The 23,914-nt window shown below is 42.1% G+C and overlaps 3 protein-coding genes across 3 annotated transcripts; 2 read left to right on the forward strand and 1 right to left on the reverse strand.

Moving 5' to 3' along the window:
- Positions 1-2,762: 2,762 nt before the first annotated feature.
- Positions 2,763-3,742, forward strand: LOC117041190 (olfactory receptor 10X1-like). Its single transcript, XM_033139668.1, has one exon. The coding sequence runs from the start codon at positions 2,790-2,792 to the stop codon at positions 3,729-3,731; it is 942 nt and encodes a 313-aa protein (XP_032995559.1). The 5' UTR covers positions 2,763-2,789; the 3' UTR covers positions 3,732-3,742.
- Positions 3,743-10,731: 6,989 nt separating this feature from the next.
- LOC117039258 (olfactory receptor 10X1-like) lies at positions 10,732-11,714 on the forward strand. The gene has a single exon (XM_033136350.1). It carries the CDS (start codon positions 10,773-10,775, stop codon positions 11,712-11,714), a length of 942 nt encoding a protein of 313 aa, XP_032992241.1. The 5' UTR covers positions 10,732-10,772.
- A 2,420-nt stretch (positions 11,715-14,134) lies between these two features.
- On the reverse strand, positions 14,135-20,338 carry LOC117039267. The gene is made up of 5 exons (XM_033136361.1): positions 20,199-20,338; positions 19,199-19,306; positions 17,200-17,322; positions 15,135-15,339; positions 14,135-14,204 (listed from the first exon to the last, which is right to left on the reverse strand). The coding sequence occupies exons 1-5, from the start codon at positions 20,293-20,295 to the stop codon at positions 14,135-14,137; spliced, it is 603 nt and encodes a 200-aa protein (XP_032992252.1). The 5' UTR covers positions 20,296-20,338.
- Positions 20,339-23,914: the final 3,576 nt, after the last annotated feature.

Below are 23,914 nucleotides of genomic sequence, written 5' to 3' on the forward strand. Positions count from 1 at the left end.
TGGCCACCAGTACTTCCTATGGCACTCACAAAAGGTTTCATTAAATATCCACTCAAATCCATTCAAATCTACAATGCCTTAGAGACTATTTGGTCTTCTTGCTCAGTTACTGTTTTCAGCCTCTCATACGATGTGCATGCCCTCTTAAATATTTCCATGTTTCATTGGATGCCATGATGCGCACTTACCGTCTTAACTATTGTGAACAGAAAAGAAGTTCAGGGGCTTTCTATGGGAGCCATTTTGTGTGTGGCACCCACTGCATTTCTATTTGCCCCAAAAGATTGCTGACATCTGGTTTATCATTGTGCTGGCCTCCTAATTCACAGGACCATCAAATGCATGGAGTGTGCAGGAAAGGGCTTGGAAAGGCCACACACATTGATTAGAAATGTATTGTGGGTGTTTTTTTTTTAACTCAACAACATTGGCCCTTTGAGTTTCTGAAACTTGAATTTAATTTGTTTTTCTGGAGTAAATAACAAATGATGAAATATCTGATAAGCTTTCCTTTCGTAAACAGCTCCTGAGCCAAATTAGTGTAATTTCCCCACAGGCCTCACTCCCCGAGTGTCTCAGGGATCTTGACACTGAATCCCCACAACCTACGAACAAGGTTAAACTCCCTCTCTTTCTTTCTCTCTCTCTTTTTGGAATGGCATGTTAAACTCATTGCATGGTTAGGGGATGACATACTCTCCCCCCATTCTGTTGCAACAGGACCACAGATTTCAGTGGAAATCGTGGCAAGACGTTTTGGTCCTTACTTGAGTTTACTCATTTTTTTTCTGTGGCCAGTTGTAGTTTCCTCCTTCTCTTTTTCTTTTTGCAGCTCCAGATCAGAAACTGAAGGTAAGCCGCCTGTTATTGGGATCATTCTGACAATCAGAAAGTGTGCTTTTTTTGAGAACTCTTTTAAGCCCATTGGCTTAGTTTTCAAACAATGTTTCAGGGAACTCCAACATTCTTTAGGGGTATATCATGGGTACTTCAATGAGAAGATAAGAGACAGTAGCCAAACATCCTTGAAATTTTCACTTGTTTCCATCCCTACTGATCTTCTCTCACATTCTGGAGTGCCAAAAAATTATTTGCAGGGGTGGCCAACTCCGAAGAGACTGTGATCTACTCACAGAGTTAAAAACTGGCAGTGATCTACACCCTTTTGTGGGGTTCAGGTCAGAGTTGTTGAGATTATTTTTAGGAAGGAGGAATGCCCATTTTTTAGGGGTTCAGGTCAGAGTTGTTGAGCTTTTCTGAGGTGGGAGGAAAGCCCTGTTTTGGGAGTGAAGTGCTAAAATGTTGAGCATTTTTTAGGGCAGCCAAAGTTGTTGAGCTTCTTTGGGGGGAGCCAGTGATCTACCAGTGATCTACCAGAGACGTCCGTTGATCTACCGGTAGATCACGATGTACCTGTTGGACATGCCTCAATTATTGCATAACCTCTATCGATGCTGAATTACCTGGGAAACTAGCTGTTGACCATCTCAGGCTTAGTTTTCAAACAATGTTTCAGGGAACTCCAACATTCATTAGGGTTCTTCAATGAGAACAACAGAGATGGTAACCAAGCATCCCTGAAAGTTCCACTTGCTTCTATCACTACTGATCTTCTCTAACATTGTGGAGTGCCAAAGCATTATTGCATGACTTCTAATGATGCTGAATTACCTGGGAAACTAGCTGTTGACCATCTCAGGTATATGGCAATGTCCTTAAAAAAAGAAATCATTTTTTGCCTTCTTGTTGATCCACACAGGGGTGTGCAGTTGGAAAGTGTATAAATTTCAACCACTGCAATTAGTGGAAGTGATCTGGGAATGGAGAAGAATGCCTCAGGCAATGAATTTAATAGAGGTATGGTGCAGGAGAGGAAAGGGGCAGTGTCACTCTCCCCAACACACCTTATACTACTGAAGTAAGATCTCACCAACCCTCTGTCCAGGTAGGGTGGTGTTCAACTAAGTCAGCTTCTGCCCACTTTCAGTGATATTCAAGTAAGTATTACTCAGAGTAGATGGTTGAAATTAATATACATAACCTAAGTTAGGTGCTCTGAATAAAACTTAGTTAAATACAATCCCTTATATAGTAAAAGTGTGGACCTGTAAATGATAGCACCTCCATGAATCAAAAATGTAGTTGAACACTTAGCCAATACACTAATTGCTTCAGAATAAAATCCAAAGTGCAATTGCAGCTAGTTTTCCCATGTATTTTTTTATGGAGAGCCAGTTTTGTGCAAATAGGCAGAGAAAACTAAAAATGCTGTGATGCAGCATTTAAGAAATTAAGCCTGCAGAAAGAAGCATCATTTAAATCCCTGGAGTCAGACAAGATGCTAGGTAGAGCTTGTTGAGTCTTTTTCTTTGAGCCAGTCAGGGTATTATTATTATTATTATTATTATTATTATTATTATTATTATTATTATTATAACTTATATACCGCCCTATACCTGGAGGTCTCAGGGCAGTTGACAGGTGTAGACAATCAGAAGACAGATGGACCAGTTGTAAAATGGATGGAGTCAGAACTTTTGAAGGTTGAGTCCTGTTATGCATAGTTTGCTGGTAAAAAAGTTATAATTGATTTATTAAGTTTTGTAATTATTAAACTATAATACATCAGATAGTTAAGAAGGGATTATGATGCAATCTAGGTGTGCTCATAGTGATTTTTTAATAACTAGTAACAATATAAAAGATCCATACTGCTCATTGTCCGTTAAGAATGAGCCCTGTGTTTGCTAATTGTGATCTTCTTCTTTCCAAGGTGCTGGTACAACACAATGAAGAAGAATCACACACAAGTGACAGAATTTATCCTGCTTGGCTTCTCTGTACCTCCAGAGCTACAGATTGCGTTTTTCATCCTGTTCCTGCTCATGTACATCCTAACCCTGATGGGAAATCTGCTGATAATGTCCGTTGTTTATTCTGATCGGAGCCTCCATGTTCCCATGTACATCTTCCTCTTTGCTTTGTCTTGCTCTGAAACCTGTTACAGTTTAGTCATTGTCCCCAAAATGCTGGTTGATCTGCTAGCAAAAGTCAGAACAATCTCTTTTACAGGGTGTGCTGCACAAATGTTTCTTTTCCTTGGACTGGGTGCAACAAATTGTCTCTTTCTTACATTTATGGGCTATGATCGGTACCTGGCAATATGCCACCCCTTGCGCTATCCTCTTCTTATGAACATGCGGGTAATTGTCTGGCTCATAGTCATTTCCTGGATTGCAGGATTCCTCATATCTCTAAGTGAGGCTGCTCAGATCCTTAGGTTGCCATTTTGTGGCCCCAATGCCATCCGACACTTCTTTTGTCACATGAGGGCAGTGGTTAGGTTAGCCTGCACTGCCGATAATACGACTGAAGTGGCAATCTCTACTATCACAATGCTGGGTTTGGCTGGCAGCCTTCTGTTCATTATGTTGACCTACATCTTAATTCTCTCCACCATCCTGCGCATTCCCTCCACTGAGGGCCGCCAGAAAGCTTTCTCCACCTGTGCTGCCCACCTCATTGTGGTAAGTGTGCACTATACATTTGCCTCCATCATTTATTTCAAATCGAGCACAGCTGACACATTAGAGGATGACACACTGATGTCCATACCCTACACCATAATTACTCCACTTCTCAGTCCCATTATCTTTACTTTGAGAAACAAAGAAATCAAGGTTGCGGTAAGAAAGGTAATCACTAAAAAGGTACTTTCACAAAAGATATGAATACAATAAATGCAAACAGTTCCATTGAAACCAAATTGCATTTGTGGTTGTTTCAGTGAATCCCTAGGTTGTGTAGCAAATGACCCTGGGTGTCGTGCCTAATCCTCTTCTTTGCTTATAAGGTGGCTGGTGGTCTTGCAAAGTGGAGTGATGGTGAGATCCCACTCACACACCATCTTAAATTTCCCAGAGGAATCTATCCATATAAATCATCATATGCAGATTTTATAAAAGTTTGTATGATGGGCCTGTGGCCTGAGTCTGTCCATTGTTCTCTATCGCAGACACTTTGTTCTTAAGTTATAAATTTTCATATAAGGAAAAACAAAAGCAATGTGTTGTCAAAAGAGCAGCAATTATTGGAAAATATTTACGATAATATGTCACGAAGAAGTGCTGAGGACAACATCCTGCTATATATTGGCTAATGAACATCTGTAGAGGGTTCAAACCCCATGATCTTAATGCAGACCAGATGAAATACACTTGAATTTCCTGATAAGAAGAAGAGTTTGGATTTGATATCCCACTTTATCACTACCCGAAGGAGTCTCAAAGTGGCTAACATTCTCCTTTCCCTTCCTCCCCCACAACAAAAACTCTGTGAGGTGAGTGGGGCTGAGAGACTTCAAAGATGTTTGGCTAGCCCAAGGTCACCCAGCAGCTGCATGTGGAGGAGTGGAGACACGAACCCGGTTCACCAGATTACGAGTCTACCGCTCTTAACCACTACACCACAATGGCTCTGATAAGTGTTCATCAAGCAATTTCATGATGAAGTTTTCCTAGGTTGTTCTTTTTCGCAATTTAAATTGTAGATGGTTTGGACTGGGTGTGTGTATACATTGACACGTGGTGCTTCATAAGAAACAACAGGATAGATATTCATTGTTTCTAACATCATGTGCTCACTGCTTCCCAAACCAGAAGCAGGAGCACACTGGATGCAGAGTAAACAGTGTGCTCCTACTCTTTTGGATGTGACAGCCATTTTGTGTGATTCCACTACACACGGGAGTCGTTTTGTGTGTGGCACCCACTGCATTTCCATTTGTCCCAAAAGGTAACTGACATCGGGTTTACCATTGTGCTGGCCTCCTAATTCACAGGACCATCAAACGCATGGAGCGTGTGGGAAAGGGTTTGGAAAGGCCACACACATTGATCAGAGAAACAATGCCTCAAAAGAGAAGAATGCAACGTGATTTATCCTGATTACTTGTGCTAGCTGCCATCAACGTAACTTTCTACTACAGTGTACTGAACTCTGTTCTTTTGCTAGTAGAGGAAGGCTTTTTTCCCTGAACAGTGAAAGATACATTATTGAGGGCTAGACAAGGGTGGTAATATGACTCAGCAGAAGTCAATGCTTCATAACATCGATCAATAATTTGTTAATCTCTACATCAGGGGTGCCAACATGAACAAAATATTGGGAGGCTCAGGAAAACCCCGCCCCCCATAATCATTCACAACACAAACACCATTTGAATGGCAAAGCCCATCCACTTTGGGGGACACTTGCCACCTCAAATATGGGACGTCACCCTACTGGAAAAACTAACCTATAAATAACAGTTGTTGAGGGAATGGGAACAAAAGGATAGCTTCACAATGGTTTGGCTTTGTTTTATTATGTATGCAAGTCTTCCAGATAATAATAAATCTCTCAAAAAGCATTGTATAGCTCTATATGGCTAGAGTGATCCTACAAAAGGAAAAGGCCTTGGGATTCCATTCCCTCCCCCCTTTCCCTCCACATTCACATTTACACACGCACATCCTGTTCTCCATTACCTAATAAAAGAAACACTTAGTTAATTAATAATCATCCCTGCTCCAGACTCACTTGAATCTCTTAAGTTTTTTACTAGTTTTGCCACTCAAATAAAGCTGACCTCTTATCATTAATAGATATTGTTTTATTTTCTATTTATAGGTTTTCTGTTTTTCCCCCCTTTTGTTGACACTTGATGCTTAATAGTTATAATATTATGCTTTGGAATTAGAAAAGTTTTCTTTTTTTGTATTTTGTATTTTTTTGTATTTTCCAGATTGAGGGTATATAAATGTTCTACATCAGGGGTAGGCAACCTAAGGCCTGTGGGCCGGATGTGGCCCAATCACCTTCTCAATCCAGCCCACGGATGGTCTGGGAATCAGCGTGGTTTTTACATGAGTAGAGTGTGTCCTTTTATTTAAAATGCATCTCTGGGTTATTTGTGGGGCATAGGAATTCGTTCATTCCCCCCACCCAAAAAAAATATAGTCCAGCCCACCACATGGTCTGAGGAACGGTGGACCAGCCTATGGCTGAAAAAGGTTGCTGACCCCTGTTCTACATTGTTAAAGGGGCTGAATTGTTAAAATTAAATAAAAATTATTATTATTATTATTATTATTATTATTATTATTATTATTAGTTTAAAAAGAGCTGTCATATAGAAGATGGAGCAAGCTTGTTTTCTCCTGCTCCGGAGGGTAGGACCCAAACCAAGGGATTCAAGTTACAAGAAAGGAAATTCTGACTAAACACCAGGAAGGACTTTCTGACCATAAGAGCTGTTCAACAATGGAATGGACTCCTTTAGAAGTGGAATGAAAATCTTCCTTGGAGATTTTAAAGCAGAAGTTGGATGGCAATCTGTCATGAATGCTCTAGTTGAGACTTTTGTACTGCAGGAATTTGGATGACCCTCAAGGTCCCATCCAATTGTACAATTATATGATTCTATAAAAACAACATCTCAAGCAACTGTTGATATGGTCTACAAAAGAATCTCAACTAAAAGTTATAGATTTTTAAAGAATGTAGCCATATTAGTCTCTTGCAGCAAAGACAACCAAGTCTCTTTTGGTGCATTTGACAAAGTGGGCTCGAGTCAGCAGCAATTCTGGAGCATCTTTATGTCATGTGACAAAGACACATGAGAGCAAAAGCAACAAAGCAGGCTGGGAAGTGCTAGGACTACACGGTCATTCAGCCTACTGGAATTATACAGGCCTAACTGCTAACTGTTGAGTAACTCTGGGTCATGTGACTCACTCTCCCTTAAATGTAGCAACCATTTTCTCTCAGTCTCAGTGTGTGTGTGTGTGTGTGTGTGTGTGTGTGTGATAGCTGTCAAGTTTCGGATCTGACAATAAGGGATCAGCACCCTCACCTGTCCTGGGTACAGTCTACGGTTCTCAGGGACAGTCCACGCAGCGCCGCAGTAATCCCCCCAGGCTACAAATTAATTTACACCAGGCTACACACCATCATCTTTCCCCACATTCATATGTGGGATTTAACTGGAGTAACACATGACTGGAAAGGTTTGCAGTTCCACAAACATAGGTGTGCACTGCCTCAAAATAAAAAGAAGTGAACAAAAGAAGTCTCACTAGGGGGGCATTGGTGAAAAATGTAAACTTTGTAACCAGAGGTTCAACTGAATAGAATCTGAATCACATGCACCACAAGGCCTATGCAGCCTCAACTTAAGGTGGCTCACGGCTTGGAATAAGGGAGTTTCCTGAAGAAAAGGGAGACTTGACAGCTATGGTGTGTATCTGCCTCAGTATGCAATCAGTATAGATCTCAGTCTGTGTTCAGTCAGTACAGTGGTGCCTCGCAAGATGAAATTAATTCGTTCTGCGAGTGCTGTCGTCTAGCGAAAATTTCGTCTTGCGAAGCACCAACGGGGGAAGAGCGGTTTGGGAAAAAAATTGCGAAAAAATTTCGTCTTCCGAGGCAAGCCCATAGGGAAATTCATCTTGCGAGTCAGCCTTCCGCTAGCGAATGCCTTTCGTCTAGCGAGTTTTTCATCTAGCGAGGCATTCGTCTAGCGGGGTACCACTGTATGTAGTTCAGTATGTAATCTCATTCAAACTATTTGGAACCATGTTATGAAGAAGTTTATTTTAACTTAGTAAAGATTTTATTACCGGTATTTCAAAGAAGAACTCTGCATCATTAATTTCCACTGCGCGACACTTTATTCTTGAAAGGTTAGTCTTGAAGAAGGATTCAAGAAGCGAACTAAGCACAGCTCAATGGACAGACAGGATCCAAAAAATTAAGAGTGCCATTTCATATATCAGCTTGGAATGAGCTCAACTGGCTATGCATGTAAGAAATAGCAGTGCATGTAGATGAAGAAATATGACTAATTAGAAAATGCTAAGTATTTTTTTTAACTCAAAAACATTGGCCCTTTGAGTTTCTCAAACTTGAACTTAATTTTGTTTTTCTGGAGTAAATAACAAATGATGAAATATCTGATAAACTTTCCTTTCTTAAACATCTCCTGAGCCAAATTAGTGTAATTTCCCCACAGGCCTCGCTCCCTGAAGGTCTCTGGGATCTTGACACTGAATCCCCACAACCTATGAACAGGGTTAAACTTCCTTTCTCTTTTACTTTTTGGAATGGCATTTTAAACTTACTGCATGGTTAGGGGATGACATACTCTCCCCCGATTCTGTTGCAACAGGACCACAGATTTCAGTGGAAATTGTGGCAAGACGTTTTGGTCCTTACTCGGATTTTCTCCCATTTTTACTGTGGCCAGTTGTAGTTTCCTCCTCCTCTTTTTCTTTTTGCAGCTCCAGATCAGAAACTGAAGGTAAGCCACCTGTTATTGGGATCGTTCTGACAATCAGAAAGTGTGCTTTGTTTGAGAACTCATTTAAGCCATTGGCTTAGTTTTCAAACAATGTTTCAGGGAACTCCAGTTTGGTGTAGTGGTTAAGAGCGGTGGACTCGTAATCCGGGGAACCGGGTTCGCGTTTCCACTCCTCCACATGCAGCTGCTGGGTGACCTTGGGCTAGTCACACTTCTCTGAAGTCTCTCAGCCCCACTCACCTCACAGAGTGTTTGTTGTGGGGGAGGAAGGGAAAGGAGAATGTTAGCCGCTTTGAGACTCCTTCGGGTAGTGAAAAGCGGGATATCAAATCCAAACTCTTCTTCTTCTTCTTTAGGGTTCTTCAATGAGAACAACAGAGTTGGTAACCAAGCATCCTTGAAAGTTCCACTTCTTTCCATCACTACTGATCTTCTCTCACATTGTGGAGTGCCAAAGCATTATTGCATGACTTCTAATGATGCTGAATTACCTGGGAAACTAGCTGTTGACCATCTCAGGTATATGGCAATGTCCTTAAAAAAAGAAATCATTTGTTGCCTTCTTGTTGATCCACACAGGGGTGTGCAGTTGGAAAGTGTATAAATTTCAACCACTGCAATTAGTGGAAGTGATCTGGGAATGGAGAAGAATGCCTCAGGCAGTGAACTTAATAGAGGTGTGGTGCAGGAGAGGAAAGGGGCAGTGTCACTCTCCCCAACACACCTTAGACTACTGAAGTAAGATCTCACCAACCCTCTGTCCAGGTTGGGTGGTGTTCAACTAAGTCAGCTTCTGCCCACTTTCAGTGATATTCAAGTAAGTATTACTCAGAGTAGACTGCTGAAATTAATATACATAATCTAAGTTAGGTGCTCTGAATAAAACCTAGTTAAATAGCATCCTTTGCGTGGTCAGGCGGAGTCCCCCAAACCCCAGGCAGCCCCTGAGCGGAATAACGACACAAGACAATGTGCTATGGGATTAAAATTAGGCCACAACTTTATTAAGATTCAGATGTAGGGAGACCTTGACTCAGGCATTGGGCGTTTATCCTTCCCACCTCCCCAGCCGGGGACCTGGGTAACTTCAGGGTTATGCAGCATGTGAGGGGATTCGGCTAGCTCTGGAGAACATATGTTCAAGCAGATAGCCTGCCCCCTTGTTCGCCGCCGCTGGAGGGGGAGGGCCATGACAACCTCTGGGCGTATGGCAAATGCCTCCCCCCAAGACCCCTTTAACAGGAACCCTGGTATCAATGCTGCAATGGGGGCGTGGGGTCACTGCCCCATGCCCTCCTTTAAGAAGATGACTAAAGGATTCCGCCCAAGGCCTGCATCCACCAAAGTTGTGACGTATTGCAACGGGAAAGGCAAAACCTGAAAATGCAGGGAAATTCCTTTCCGGCCCTTCAACAGCGGCCTTGACATAGAAGCTCCTATGTACCTGTGGTGATGAGATTAACCTGCAAAATGAAAAGATTAATTGAGGGAGTGGAGGGTGGGAGAAGCTCTGGAGCCCGACTGGTGCTTCCCAGGTATGTAACACCTATTGTGTGGGTCTGTGTTCCCTCCCGCTACCTGGCCAATCCCCCTGGCAACACCTCCCCCAGGCGGGATTGGGCGGCTGACTGGGTAGGCGGAGACCACAGGTATCCAGCCCGGGAAGGTGAAGCCAGCCCGAACTACCAGGAGCTGCTCTGAGATCCAGGTGGCTGCGCACAACCAAGCAAAATGCGCACCCCGTTTGATGTGGGGAACCGTCATTATAAAGTAAAAGTGTGGACCCGTAAATCATAGGCGCTCCATGAATCAAAAATGCAGTTGAACACTTTGCCACTAAACTAATTGCTTCAGAATAAAATCCAAAGTGCAATTGCAGCTAGTTTTTATATGTATTTTTACAGAGAGCCAGTTTTGTGCAAATAGCAAAGAAAACTAAAAAATGCTACGATCCTGGCAAAGAAATTAATCCTGCAGAAAGAAGCATCATTTAAATCCTTGCAGTCAGACAAGATGCTAGGTAGAGCTCGTCTTCGAGTCCTTTTCTTTGAGCTAGTCAGTGTGTTGTTGTTGTTGTTGTTGTTTATTGAACTTATATACCACCCTATACCTGGAAGTCTCAGGGCAGTTGACAGGTGTAGACAATCAGAAGACAGATGGACCAGTTGTAAAATGGATGGAGTCAGAACTTTTGAAGGTTGAGCCCTGTTATGCATAGTTTGCTGGTAAAAAAGTTATAATTGATTTATTAAATTTTGTAATTATTAAACTATAATATATCAGATGCTTAAGAAGGGATTATGATGTGCTCATAGTGATCTTTTAATAACTAGTAACAATACAAAAGATCCATACTGCTCATTGTCTGTAAGACTGAGCCTTCTGTTTGCTAATTGTGATCTTCTTCTTTCCAAGGTGCTGGTACAACACAATGAAGAAGAATCACACACAAGTGACAGAATTTATCCTGCTTGGGTTTTCTGTACCCCCAGAGCTACAGATTGCGTTTTTCATCCTGTTCCTGCTCATGTACATCCTAACACTGATAGGAAATCTGCTGATAATGTCCGTTGTTTATTCTGATCGGAGCCTCCATGTTCCCATGTACATCTTCCTCTTTGCTTTGTCTTGCTCTGAAACCTGTTACAGTTTAGTCATTGTCCCTAAAATGCTGGTTGATCTGCTAGCAAAAGTCAGAACAATCTCTTTTACAGGGTGTGCTGCACAAATGTTTCTTTTCCTTGGACTGGGTGCAACAAACTGTCTCATTCTTACGTTTATGGGCTATGATCGGTACCTGGCAATATGCCACCCCTTGCGCTATCCTCTTCTTATGAACATGCGGGTAATTGTCTGGCTCATAGTCATTTCCTGGATTGCAGGATTCCTCATATCTCTAAGTGAGGCTGCTCAGATCCTTAGGTTGCCATTTTGTGGCCCCAATGCCATCCGACACTTCTTTTGTCACATGAGGGCAGTGGTTAGGTTAGCCTGCACTGCCGATAATACGACTGAAGTGTCAATATCTACTATTGGCATGCTGGGTTTGGCTGGCAGCCTTCTGTTCATTATGTTGACCTACATCTTAATTCTCTCCACCATCCTGCGCATTCCCTCCACTGAGGGCCGCCAGAAAGCTTTCTCCACCTGTGCTGCCCACCTCATTGTGGTAAGTGTGCACTATACATTTGCCTCCATCATTTATTTCAAATGGAGCACAGCTGACACATTAGAGGATGACACACTGATTTCCATACCCTACACCATAATTACTCCATTTCTCAGTCCCATTATCTTTACTTTGAGAAACAAGGAAATCAAGGTTGCGGTAAGAAAGGTAATCACTAAAAAGGTACTTTCACAAAAGATATGAATACAATAAATGCAAACAGTTCAATTTAAACCAAATTGCATTTGTCATTGTTTCAGTGAATCCCTAGGTTGTGTAGCAAATGTCTTCATGTTAGAGGATAGCCCAAAGAGTGTGAGTCCTGGGTCTTTCATATCTGACCCTGGGTGTCGTGCCTAATTCTTTTCTTTGCTTACAAGGTGGCTGGTGGCCTTGGAAAGTGGAGTGATGGTGAGATCCCACTCACACACCATCTTAAATTTCCCAGAGGAATCTATCCATATAAATCATCATATGCAAATTTTATAAAAGTTTGTATGATGTGCCTGTGGTCTGAATCTGTCCATTGTTCTCTATCACAGACACTTTGTTCTTAAGTTATAAATTGTCATATAAGAAGAAAACAAAAGCAATGTGTTGTCAAAAGAGCTGAAATTATTGGAAAATATTTACGATAATATATCACAAAGAAGTGCTGAGGACAACATCCTGCTATTTATTGGCTAATGAACATTTGTAGAGGGTTCAAACCCCACGATCTTAATGCAGACCAGATGAAATACACTTGAATTTCCGGATAAGTGTTCATTTAGCAATTTCATGAAGAAGTTTTCCTCCTTTGGTTCATGGGTAGCTACCCTGAGGTCAATGTTGGGGTGCCCTGGAAGTCTGCTGGTTTCAGAGTATGGCCCTTTCTGATGTGACTCATATTTCCTTTGGGGCAAAGTCATACCTATGTAGAATGCAGGAGGGCACGGCTGTGTGGGCTCCATGTTTGTGTCTCTGTTGCGTGGCCTGTTGTTGCTGCAATAATAGATGGTTGTGTGTTTTGGAGTGTACTTCTGGTAGGATTCTCATGAGTGGTCACACACACACACACACACACACACACAAACACACACACACACACACCAGATCCAGAGCAATAAACTGATCTATAGATTTTGTGCATAGCATTCTGTAAATGATTGAGGATGTACACCAATACCAAACACAACATTGTTCAATGAGAACTATGAATAGCCTGCCAGACACAGGCAAGCTGCATGCTCTTTTCACAAATAAACAGATTGGTGGAGTCGCACGAGACATTCCTCCATTCTAGGTTCTTTCCTTGCTCCATGACAACACAGTCTTTTGAATCACGGCCAGCTTTGCTAGAAGGTCCCCAACGTCTGAAAAAGCAAAAAAAGCAAACATTTGCCTGGTGATGAACTTGCCAAACTGTCACTTCTCACTCGCCTCCCTTGCGGTTACGGTACTTTTCACATGCTCACCTCCTTCCCCACCCACCGAGAAATGCCCTTTGCCCCTTCAGTGCCATTTCTGATGCTTTTCTTTCAGGTGCTGATTTTGATTTGGTACTGTATTTGCATGCTGCTCTCCCAACAACAAAGCTGAACAACAAAGTAGACGAGACCACATTTCCATCCATAGAACCAGAGCTAAAGAACATAGTGGCATATCAGTCAAGGAAAAAACAAACCGTTCAATGAACAGTTAATGCAGTTCAATACAAACTCATTAATAATAATAATAATAATTTACCAGATATGTCTGCCGAGATAGGAAGGGGGCTGTTTCCTTACCCAGTGCAACAGCACAACCCTAGGCAGCAGCTTCTTTTATAATTTCTGCCGCAAACTAAGGCAAGCCAGCTGGTCTCACTCGGCTCTGGACAGAACACAAGCACTCCCTTGCAAACTTTGCTGCCTCTACTATAACCAGTGACATTACCAAAGTTGGAGTCCAAGCCCACCTCCCCACCCCAACAATGTTGTAGCATGTGGCTGGGAGACCAGGGGCGCCGAGCATTTTTGGCTCAAGGAGGATGAGTCCTCTCTTTCTGAAGTCTTGTGATGAGATGCTGAATTCCATAACAAGGCATCATGCACCATGGTGCCAGGGGTTGGAGGGGGGAGGTGAGAAACAGGGAGTGGTGTGAATTCTGACAGAATGCTTTCTTTTGGCCACCTACTAAAAACCCAGATGTGCTGCTACCCCAACACAGATGGAAACACTAACACACATTGCAGTTTTCAGCTCAAAACTGCCCATTTAACATGGTTAGCCATCTGTGCTTTTGAAACATCATGAGAGATCTGAGATAAATCAACTGAAAAGCAGCACTCACGTGTAAGAGGCATTTGTGCCATCCACCCACTTCCACGCCATTTCTGTTGTTGTGTATCTTAAGCCAATCCATTGTGAGGTTTTCTCTTCCATGTTATAAACAAGGAAATCCTAGAAAAAAAGATTGAGAATTGATGGATTTTCTCCTCACTCGCTCCTCAGTGTTCCCAGCAGTGGGCCTGGGGACTGCACCCCACATGTCTCTGTATGATGTGAGTAAATCATATGCATGTGTTCACATCGCTCAGGACTAGAGCACACACACAGCATGTTGGAGAGTGAAAGCATTTAGGAGGTATGTAAGGAGCAGCTTACTTGTACTGCATAATCTCCAGAAGCACATCTGGGAGAGACCTCAGCTTGAGAGACCTCAGAGAGCCTCTGCCAGTCAGAAGAGTCACTGACAGACCAGGAGGACCAAAGACACCTCAGTAGCAGGCATTTTTGTTTAGTTTGTTTACATTTGATCCAAAATAACCAAAGTACAAGTTTGGCCCATGTGAAGAGTGTCTTAGGGATGTGACACTGCTTTCTTATTGAACTTTCTTTACTGGAATAAACATCTACTTTTGCTTGATCATAATGAAAAACAAATTGTTATAGATTTGTGGAAGGGGACCTCCTTTAAACCCTAGAAATTAATAAATGGTAGGAATTCAATTATTTAGAGCACTGAAGGGAAGATTCCAAGCCAGTAGGGGAAAGCAGGTTAAGCTTCCTTTCCAAGACAGCTCTTCACCTGGGCATTAAACATGACAAAAGTTGTTGATGGCTCAAAAGGGATTCTTGGGCTTGGGCGGACAGAGGTTGCCATGGTGATGGGGTGTGTGTTTAAGGTGTCAGGAAAGGAGAGGGGAAGAAGAAAGAGTGAGTTCCATCTTGGGCAGAGTGGCTGAAGACTGGCTGGGAGAGAAGTCTTTGACTCCAACAAGTCCTGCATGAGATCACCATGCTGTAAGATCGGGACTCCCAACATGCAGAGTGAAGGTGTAAATAGGTGAATAAACTACATATTTCTTAAAGTCTCTGCCATTTCTCAATTCTCCAAAGGAACACAGACCCTGAGTGGGTGCCTGGAGCTCCCTGGAATCTTGTTACCACTCGGAGGTGGCACCCAACTTTTGTAGCAATATAAAAGACAGAATTTCATTTGAGAAGGAAGTAGAATTAATTGGAATAGCTGTCATTCGGGGCTCCCCAAGCTGGTCTTTAACTACACCTTTCCATGAGGTTACACCTAGCAGGTGTTTTTGTGTGCTGTCGTCCTTGTTGTTCTGATAGGGAAGATTCAAGGTAGGTTGCAAACATAACATTCCTGGTAGCAGAAGAGGAGCTTCTTGTGCAAGATGTTCATCACAGGGAAAACTCACCTGTTCCTTTTCACTATCTATAATCACCAGATCTGCACTCAGGTCTTGGCAGGTGCTCCTGGCCTTTTCCCAAAGGACTTGTTTTCTGGAGTAGTAGTAGCATTTGTCCTGGAATTCATGCCAATTGAATGCACATATTGGAAAGCCTGCAATACACAGATTCGTGGAATAATGCAGCACAGAACGAATGCCTCATTGTTTACAGGATGTTTTTGTGACTGGCACTGTATACCGCTACAGACGGACTTATAGGTCTTTTCTGTTCATCCATATTGTAGTACACAATGCCACCATCAGCGCCTTCCCCATTGCTAGTCTGGCCTCTAGACTATTACTGGACTGGCAACAAAACTCTTCAGCATCCTGACTGATGCTAATTGATTCATACAGTAGCTTGAGCACATTAGAACAAAAGAAGAGCCTGCTGGACCAATGGCCCATCCAGTCCAGTACTCTATTCTCACAGTGGCCAACCAGATGCCTTTGGAAAACCCACAAACAGGATTTGAGTGGAATTTATGAATTTAGCTAAGATGACGGCAGCAATTAAAAACGTACCAAAACAAAAATCTAAAGCCGAGTGGAAATATGTTGAAGATTTTTTTTTTTTTTTAAAGAAGGTATAAAAACAGAGTTGGTGATCTGCTTAGACTGAGATACACACGGGGATAGTTATATTAAAGAGTGAATTATTTGTATACTAAAGAGTGAATTATATATCAATTTATTTTCTTTGTCCCCTTTTCTTTTCTTAATTGTTGTATGAGGTATAGCAAGTTAGGAGCATTAAGGGAAGCGATACATAAACACTTGGAAGTCAATTTTAAACTGTTATCTATAATCCTTTGTCTCTCTTTTATATTTTTGCATCTTTTGTATTTTCTTTTTATTTTTGTGTAAAAAAACAATTTTCTCTCTTTTTCCTTTTCGTTTGTAATAACTTGCTGACAATTTGTGTGGATTTCATGATTTTGTTTATTTTTCTGTTTTCCTGTACTTTTAAAATAAATAAAATTTAAATAAAGTTATTTTTAATAAATAAATTTTAAAAAACCAGGATTTGAGCACAAGAGTACCCTCCCTGCTGTCCTGCGGTTTTGAGCAACTGTAGAGGCAGATAAGAGCCATCATGTTAAGCAGCCATTGATAGTTTTATCCTCCATGAATCTGTCCAATCCTCTTTTAAACGCTTCCAATTTGGTGGCCAACATTTCCCCCACTGGGAGCGAATGCCATAGTTAAACTATGTGCTGCATGAAGTACTTTTTTCTTCTATCTGTCCTGAAACCTCCAAGATTCCACTTCATTGGATATCCAGGAGTTCTAGGGTTATAAGAAAGGGAGAACAACTTTTCTCTACACACTTCATCCATGCCATGCAATAATACTATGAATTTCTATCATGTGACCACTTGCTTGCCTTTTCTCTAAGCTAACAAGTCCCAAGCACTGCAGCCTTTCCTCAGAGGGGAGTCACTCCACCCTCTTGATCGTTTTGGTTGCCCTTTTCTGAACTTTTTCCAACTCTAAAGCATCGGAATCCAGGCTCAACATATGCATGTGTGCTTGCCGGTCCTTGCCAGTTTTTGACATAGCAGGATGGAAGCTAGTTTCCTCCATGGCTCTTCTTCAAGAACAGAACTGGTGAGAAGAGCTCAGTCCTCTAGGAAAGGCACCATCAAATTTAAGAGATCACTGTAACCAACCACAGGCTTTCAGTATTAGGGCTCCTATACAGTACAGTGAATGCCTGGGTACAATTTCAGCAGCTAAGTCATGCCTTGCCACAAGTCTGAAGAGGTCTGAAAATCTATGAAACCCTATGGGACAGGAGTTTTAATATTGAAAGGCTGGCCAGACCAGGTCACATTCTTTTCTGCAACTGCTGTAAGACTTGGTCAGTGAACCCACAAACATAAACCCAGCTGATCCAGCCCTGGAACTGTCATTGCCTGCTATGGAGGATGCAGACTCAAGCTAGCAATTAGCTTCAAACCTGGACTTACATCTGAGAAACGCAATCACAAAGGCAGCATTTGCCATTATCAGGGAAAAGATTGTCAGAAGGTAGATTACGAAAAAGGTTATCCTGTGGCGGTCCCATTTGCCAAAACTGGATGCAAACAGAGCTAGAAAGAAATGAGAAGACATTCACAAAAGTTACTGTAGGAACAGCTTGTTTCAGTTGCCAGGCTACTAGGCAATGGAAAGGTATCTGTACAGTATCTGGGAGATTACCAATAGGATTATCAATAGGAACACATGCAGCTCCTTTCCAATGATTCCCATATGATCTGTTTCTAAAATAATGTTGGTTGGCTTATTGTGCAAATGTATTTAACAGAGGTGTGTTGTTGTTGTTGTTGTTGTTGTTGTTGTTGTTGTTGTTGTTGTTGTTGTTTAAAGAAAGGCTTGAAAGCTGGAGCTAACCCACAACCCAGCATCTATCTCAATCACATATCACCAGCATTGCTTTAAAAGTTAAAATAAAATATGTGCACAGGAGTCCCCTTGGTAAAGAACAAAAGGTTCTGTACTTACAGTTATTCATTGTCAGAAGGATGGCTTTGGATTCTAAGTTTACATTGTGAGAGGAGGTTTCACAGCTGCCTTGTGCAGGAGGAAGGAAAGAGAGCAGGAGGAAGGAGTGGAGCCTAGGTGGTTAGTGGGAAACTACAAAGTGGATTTTCCCTGTCTGTCTGTTAGTGTCATCCCTGCCCTCTACGGACTGGGGGCATGCAAGCTTACTGATACCCACTACCATATTCTATATAGACCAGAGTTTGCCAGCTTCTGGGGGCCAGTGGACACATTTGGAATTTTGAGAATGTGCCGTGGGTAAGGTAGGTGGAACAACACAAAATGGCCACCATAGGGTGGGGCAGTATACAAAATGGTTCCTTGTCTTAAAAAAGGAGCAGAAAAAGAGGCAGAAACACAAAAAATGGTGCAGGCCCATCAATGAAAGAAAGGCACCTACACCAGCCACCACCATCCTTGCTCACAGAGAAAAGTTATTTGCACTTCTGCTCAGAATAGAAGGGAGAGAGGGTGTCCAATGAAATGTGGGCATGTTTTAAGGGAGTGTGTTCAGTGTAGGAGAGGCCAAGCCAGTGCAAAGAGGAAGAGCAAACAGTATCTTATGAATCATGGATTTCTGAGGGGATATTTTTTTACAAGCTCTGTAGAAGACACTTTGCGCACCATGCCGGCAATCCCTGAGACAGACAATAGGGCAGATCCCACAAGTTCCATTTCTGCACTGTGCACATTTGAATATGAACAGTGGTCATGCAACTCTAATGCTCCTGGGTCATAATTTCCAAGGGCAACATATGCGATGCTCCTTGAAAGTGCAGCCCATATTCTATGTTTTTCTGTCATTAACATTTTGATCTTGAGGGATGGGTAGAAGGTAGACAGGGGTCTACTGTTGGCTCTGTTTGTGATTTGCATTAGATTGGCAAAGGGCTTCTGATTCCCAATTGTTTAACAAAAGCAAACACACACACACACACACACACACCAAGAAGACAACCTTCAAATTAGGCAGGTAACTGAGAAAGACAAAGAATGGATTTTTGTGGGATAGGAATATGCGCTCAGTTATACCACCTTGAAAACAAATGCCTGGGCTGAGCATGTACTCATCCTGTCTAAGGTTGTTTCCAGATAATCTGGAATTCAATTGAATTCCCTCCTGCAAAATAGTCTGGAAGTGGTCTAAGTGTATGTCTGTCCCCAACATATGTTTTACTCCTGTCTTCAATTGGTATATCTCAGGGCTGAAATCTGCCCTCTCCTCTTTAGGAACACAAGAACAAGGAGGGGGGAAATTGCCTTTATCAATGATTTAATACTAGCCACATTTCTGAGGAGCATAAGTCAACTTAAAAACTGTTGTTTTCAGTATTGCACACTCCATTAGACATTTTTACATTTTTTAACATGTAAGAGGCACATCATCTTAATATAATCTATATAATTATAACCCATATTTCTCACCTTGCTCTATTTCCAGTTCTTTCTCTGGTAGTTTTCTCACCAGCATATCCTCGTTTATGATGTAGTCATAGCCCTGGTTGTTATTCTCACCACCAATAGTCACTGTTTCTAGAGAGAGAAAGGGCAAGTCTCAGGCATTCTGCACTTCAGGTTGAGTGTTCTTGCTCTATATTCTCAAATATGTACTTCCATCCCTCTTGCTCTCATAGAAGGCTACTGTCTTAGTGATCATAGATGGCCTGTGGACCATTGTTAGGCACTTTGGTTCAATTTGTATATTTTGTATATCTATAGTAATGCTACTTTGTGGTTTATTTGTGGTGACTTGTATGCTTCTTCCTGTTTTGTGAGATTGTTTTTTGGTTGGGGGGGGGTGTTTAAGGTTTCCTTTTTTACTTTTGTATTAAGCAGTAAAATATTTTCATACAATCAAAAATGAGTTGTCGTAACTTGGGGAAATGCTGTTCAGAGAAAAGTCTCCCCTGTGCAAAATGTATATATATTGAAAGCTGGATATATATTGACATATACAATGGTCTCTTTCTCTCCATCGCACCTCACATATTTTATAGAGTTTTTATTTTTAGCTAGTGCACCTATAGAGGCATTCTTCCAAACACAGACACATTTTTCTTGAGAGATGTTACTAGATCTCCCTCCCTTTAATTTTGTAGAGGCTGTTCTTGAGCTGGCTAGCACCTTGGTATCAAGATCTGTTCCTCCATGCAGCCTTGGACAGAGCTACCTGGCAAGGCCACCTAAAGGTGAGGCAGAGCCCAGAAGGAAGGAAGCAGTAGCCACCCTTACATTACTCTACTTGACAATGGTACATGCTGGGAACTGTCAGAGCACCTACACAAATATTTTGAGGCTATGATGTTGCTAAAGCTTATGCTTTGGGAATGTAGAGTTTGTTCCTTTGAGCACATGATCAGCTCAGGAGAAAAGAGGAAGCCACGGGACTGAAATTAGGGGAAAGGAAGCCAGTGCCAATGTTTACCTGTTCCTCCATGTTTCGAGGACATTTCCGAAGCATGGGACAGTTTCTCTGAAACAATGTCATTCTGATACTCTTCATTCTCATAGCCGTCATCCATGGTGGCCTCAAATATTCTTCTGTAATGGTTTCCAAAGCAGCTAAAGCTCAGCAACTGGATGTTTCCGTCTTCTTTGTATCACTATCAGCTTCCTCTATGTAACAAACCACAGGAAAGTCAGGCACCCCAATGCCTGACTAATGCCTCACTGCTCAAGGGAGGGGGGAATATATATCATTGTTAACTAGATAAAAGCCATTCTCACAGTCAAATCACCACTGCAGTAAAGGGGCAAGGGATAGCCTTTCCCTAGCTAAGGATGGATGAACTGCTTAGTTGTGTACAATCTAACTGTGTATGCATAGAATTGTGAATGGGGTTGTTGCAGAGACAAAGAGCTAAAGCCTTCTTTCGCCATTAACAGTCCTGATCCAGCTGCCCCCTCAAAAGATGGGTGTACATATTCCTTTAATAAGAAAAAAAAGACAGGTATGCAGTGGCAAAGTACTTTACATGACAAGCATCAACACTGTAGGAGGCAGTAGGTGCTATGAGGGGACATATTGTTTAGTTATTATCCTTCCTTGCTAACGTTAGTGAGATCAGCAGAGTACCATCCTTTGCAGCTTAAACTTGAAAACTAAGACAAGGTTGATTAAACCTTCTATAAACAATAATCCAGGATGCTTTAAGCAGGTTGGGTTTTCCTGTTGTTACACACTTTCTCCTCCTTAACACAAACTCACATGAGAGTTTAAAGCCCCAAAATATCTGAAAGGCCACCTCCTTCTTTACACCCTTTCTCAGGTCTTAAGATCAGTAGAAGAGGCCTTCTTGGTAGTTCCACTGCCCTCAGGGGTAGTGGCAGCCTGGGAGATGGCATTGTCCATTACCCCCTTCTAAGCTGTGGAATTCACTCCCCACAGTGGTGTGTCTGTCACTTTCACTATACAGTTTATGTTGTATGCCCAGGACACATCCATTTCCCCTGGCCTTTGACGGTTGTGGGGTATATTCTTAGGACACACCCTAGTCTTGTGATTGTGATTTGTTTTAAACTGTTTTTAACATTTTGTTTTAAGTGCTGTGACCCACCCTGGGACCTTAGGGTGAGGGAAGATAAGAAATAAATTATTAGTATTACTGAAGAAGAAGAAAGCTGTGCATTGAGTTTAGTGAATGGGGACTAATTGTGGCATGTAGGGATTTCTCATTGGCTTGAGGCTTCTCTTAGGCCCTTCTGTGTATACAGCATACTGTCCCACTGCCCTGTCTCTGCTTCACACTTTGCTCACTGCTAAGGGAGCTCATTGTGTCATCAACACAGGGAACTGTGGGATTTTGCCTGCTGGGAATGTGTGTTTGGATCTAGTTTTTTTTAATGACACCCCAGGGATTCACACCCAAAGGGGTTCTGTAACAAGCAAATGATCCTCAAAGAGGCAAAATACCCTTGTGGGGACTTGTTTGCAACTTTCCTAACTGCACATTGTTATTTCTGCCCAACATTTTTGAATAGCTTCCAGAACAGCTTGTTAAACCACAAGTCAAGAACCGCCAAACTGCAGCACCTTGTCAATTTCATTTGCTAGTTTGCTTTAGCAAATGCGAAACCTGATTTCTTCACAATCCTGACTCAAGGCTTCCCATTTCCCTTTTGGACAAACATCCAATGTATCTGGATGTACACGGGGACCAAACTAGATGCGATGTGGGGCAAGATGTGAAGATGTGAAGAAGGGGTAGTTAACTTTTGCCCCAGCCCCAGTTAGGGATGTAAGCAGGCACTGTTTTCCATCCTGCCCTGCATTCATCACATGCACCACTGTTTCTGCTCCACTGCAGTTCACCTTCCCCCAAAAAACTATGTTGTTCATTCCACTGTCCATTGTGGTGAAATTACATTATTCCACCTCATTCATTTCAATGCAGAGGAAACACAATGGAAATGGAGGAAAAAGCATACTCCATATCATTTGTAGACTGAAAACAATAACAGCAAATACCAATTGTATTCACTGGATTGACTTCCATTCCAGAATGGGATCCATAAGTGAACATCAGCAATTTCTGTTCCTGTTTCCATTTTTGTTAGAATTCTCCAACGTCCCTAGTCCCGATTCCATGAACCACATGATCCCAAATCTACTGTAAGTTACCTACAGTGCACCTACAGTTTTCCAATGAATGGGCAATCAGTAGAGGGCCAGAGAGATAACAAACTTTCTTCCCCCACAAACACACACAAAAGGAAAAGTGGTCAGGAGTTCCAGTTTGCCTCTCAGGTGAGAGTAAAGCCAGGTGAAGCAGAAATGGAGGCAATCATAAGATGTGGGCATATTGTGGAACAGCACAAATGGGGGCTCTTGTAGATTTTAAAAACCACAATTTAGGATAACAGTCATAGCCAATTGCCCAAACTATATCCAAACAGAACTGCCCCTTGCTGAGCATGGCTTTGTCACTTCCTATGTCCATCTGCCAACAGCCGTCAACTTGACCCTCCATGCTGCAGTTTCGGTTCAGCAAAACACTCATTGGACATCATTGAAATTAAAGCCCAATAAGGGCCTCAAATGTGCATTTGAATTGAGGATATACAGGCACACGCACCTTCCCGATTTGCACGAGGGTTGTGTCCCTGGGCCCCGCACATAGGCCTGCCCTGCCCTGACCCATTCCCCCCCCCTGTTCCCCCCTCTTCTAGGTCTAAAATGACCTGCCATGCGCCAATTGAATGCATAAAATGGCCGCTGCCTGTCCCACCTGTGCAACACTATCCATGACAGTTCTTCATTTTGATTTTTTATTTGAATTTATAGCAACCTCTGTCCTAGAGATTCAAAGCACGAATACACATTAGTCACTTTTTATTTTATTTTATACAGGACCATTTGTACAAACAGTTGGAGCAATGTTAGACCTCTTTGTGGTCCAACCACAGAAACCAAATGCCAGCTGAAAAAGAAGGAACTTAGTTTCCTCTAAGAAAGCCTCAGATTTGAGTTTGGTGAAGTATCAAAAGATGTTCCATAACTGCCGAAGAACATTTGCACACCTGAGTCCTATCATGCTCCTGAACCTTGCTTTCCCACAATCCACAGCAAATGAAATAATAGAGTGCTATATTATCCATTGCAAAGATCCCTATCTACTATCATACATAAGTTAAAACCCATTTTGCAAAGGCTAGTGGCAACATCAACTGGAAGATTATTGATTACAAATCCATTGCATTTTATTATTTCCTAGCAATTCTGGTGGGAGAATTACAAATAGCCTTCTATTTACTCCTATAGGCTCTCCTATTTACTGTAATGTCAGTTTCTGTTCCCATGGAATGAGGAGCTTTAAATACTAAGTTTTGCACACATATAGATGATGGATGGATGGATGGATGGATGGATGGATGGATGAGGAGCCCTTTTGCACTGCTTGTCACCCCCCACCAATCTGACAACCTCACCTCCCTTTACACCTCGCTGTGAAGGAAAACTGCAGCTTATTTTTTGTTTTGTTTTTTGTTTTTAACATGTAGGCTTCCTTCTCTTCATGGCAACAGCAGCCATGGAGAACATTGCCTAGAGAAGGTAGCCTAAATTTTAAAACACTGGCTTCTCTTCTCTTGGTGGCAGCCATGGGTTAAAGTAAAAAAACAACCATGAAAATAGTTTATTGT

The sequence above is a fragment of the Lacerta agilis genome, chromosome 2, assembly GCF_009819535.1.
Source record: "Lacerta agilis isolate rLacAgi1 chromosome 2, rLacAgi1.pri, whole genome shotgun sequence".
Classification (NCBI taxonomy): domain Eukaryota; kingdom Metazoa; phylum Chordata; class Lepidosauria; order Squamata; family Lacertidae; genus Lacerta; species Lacerta agilis.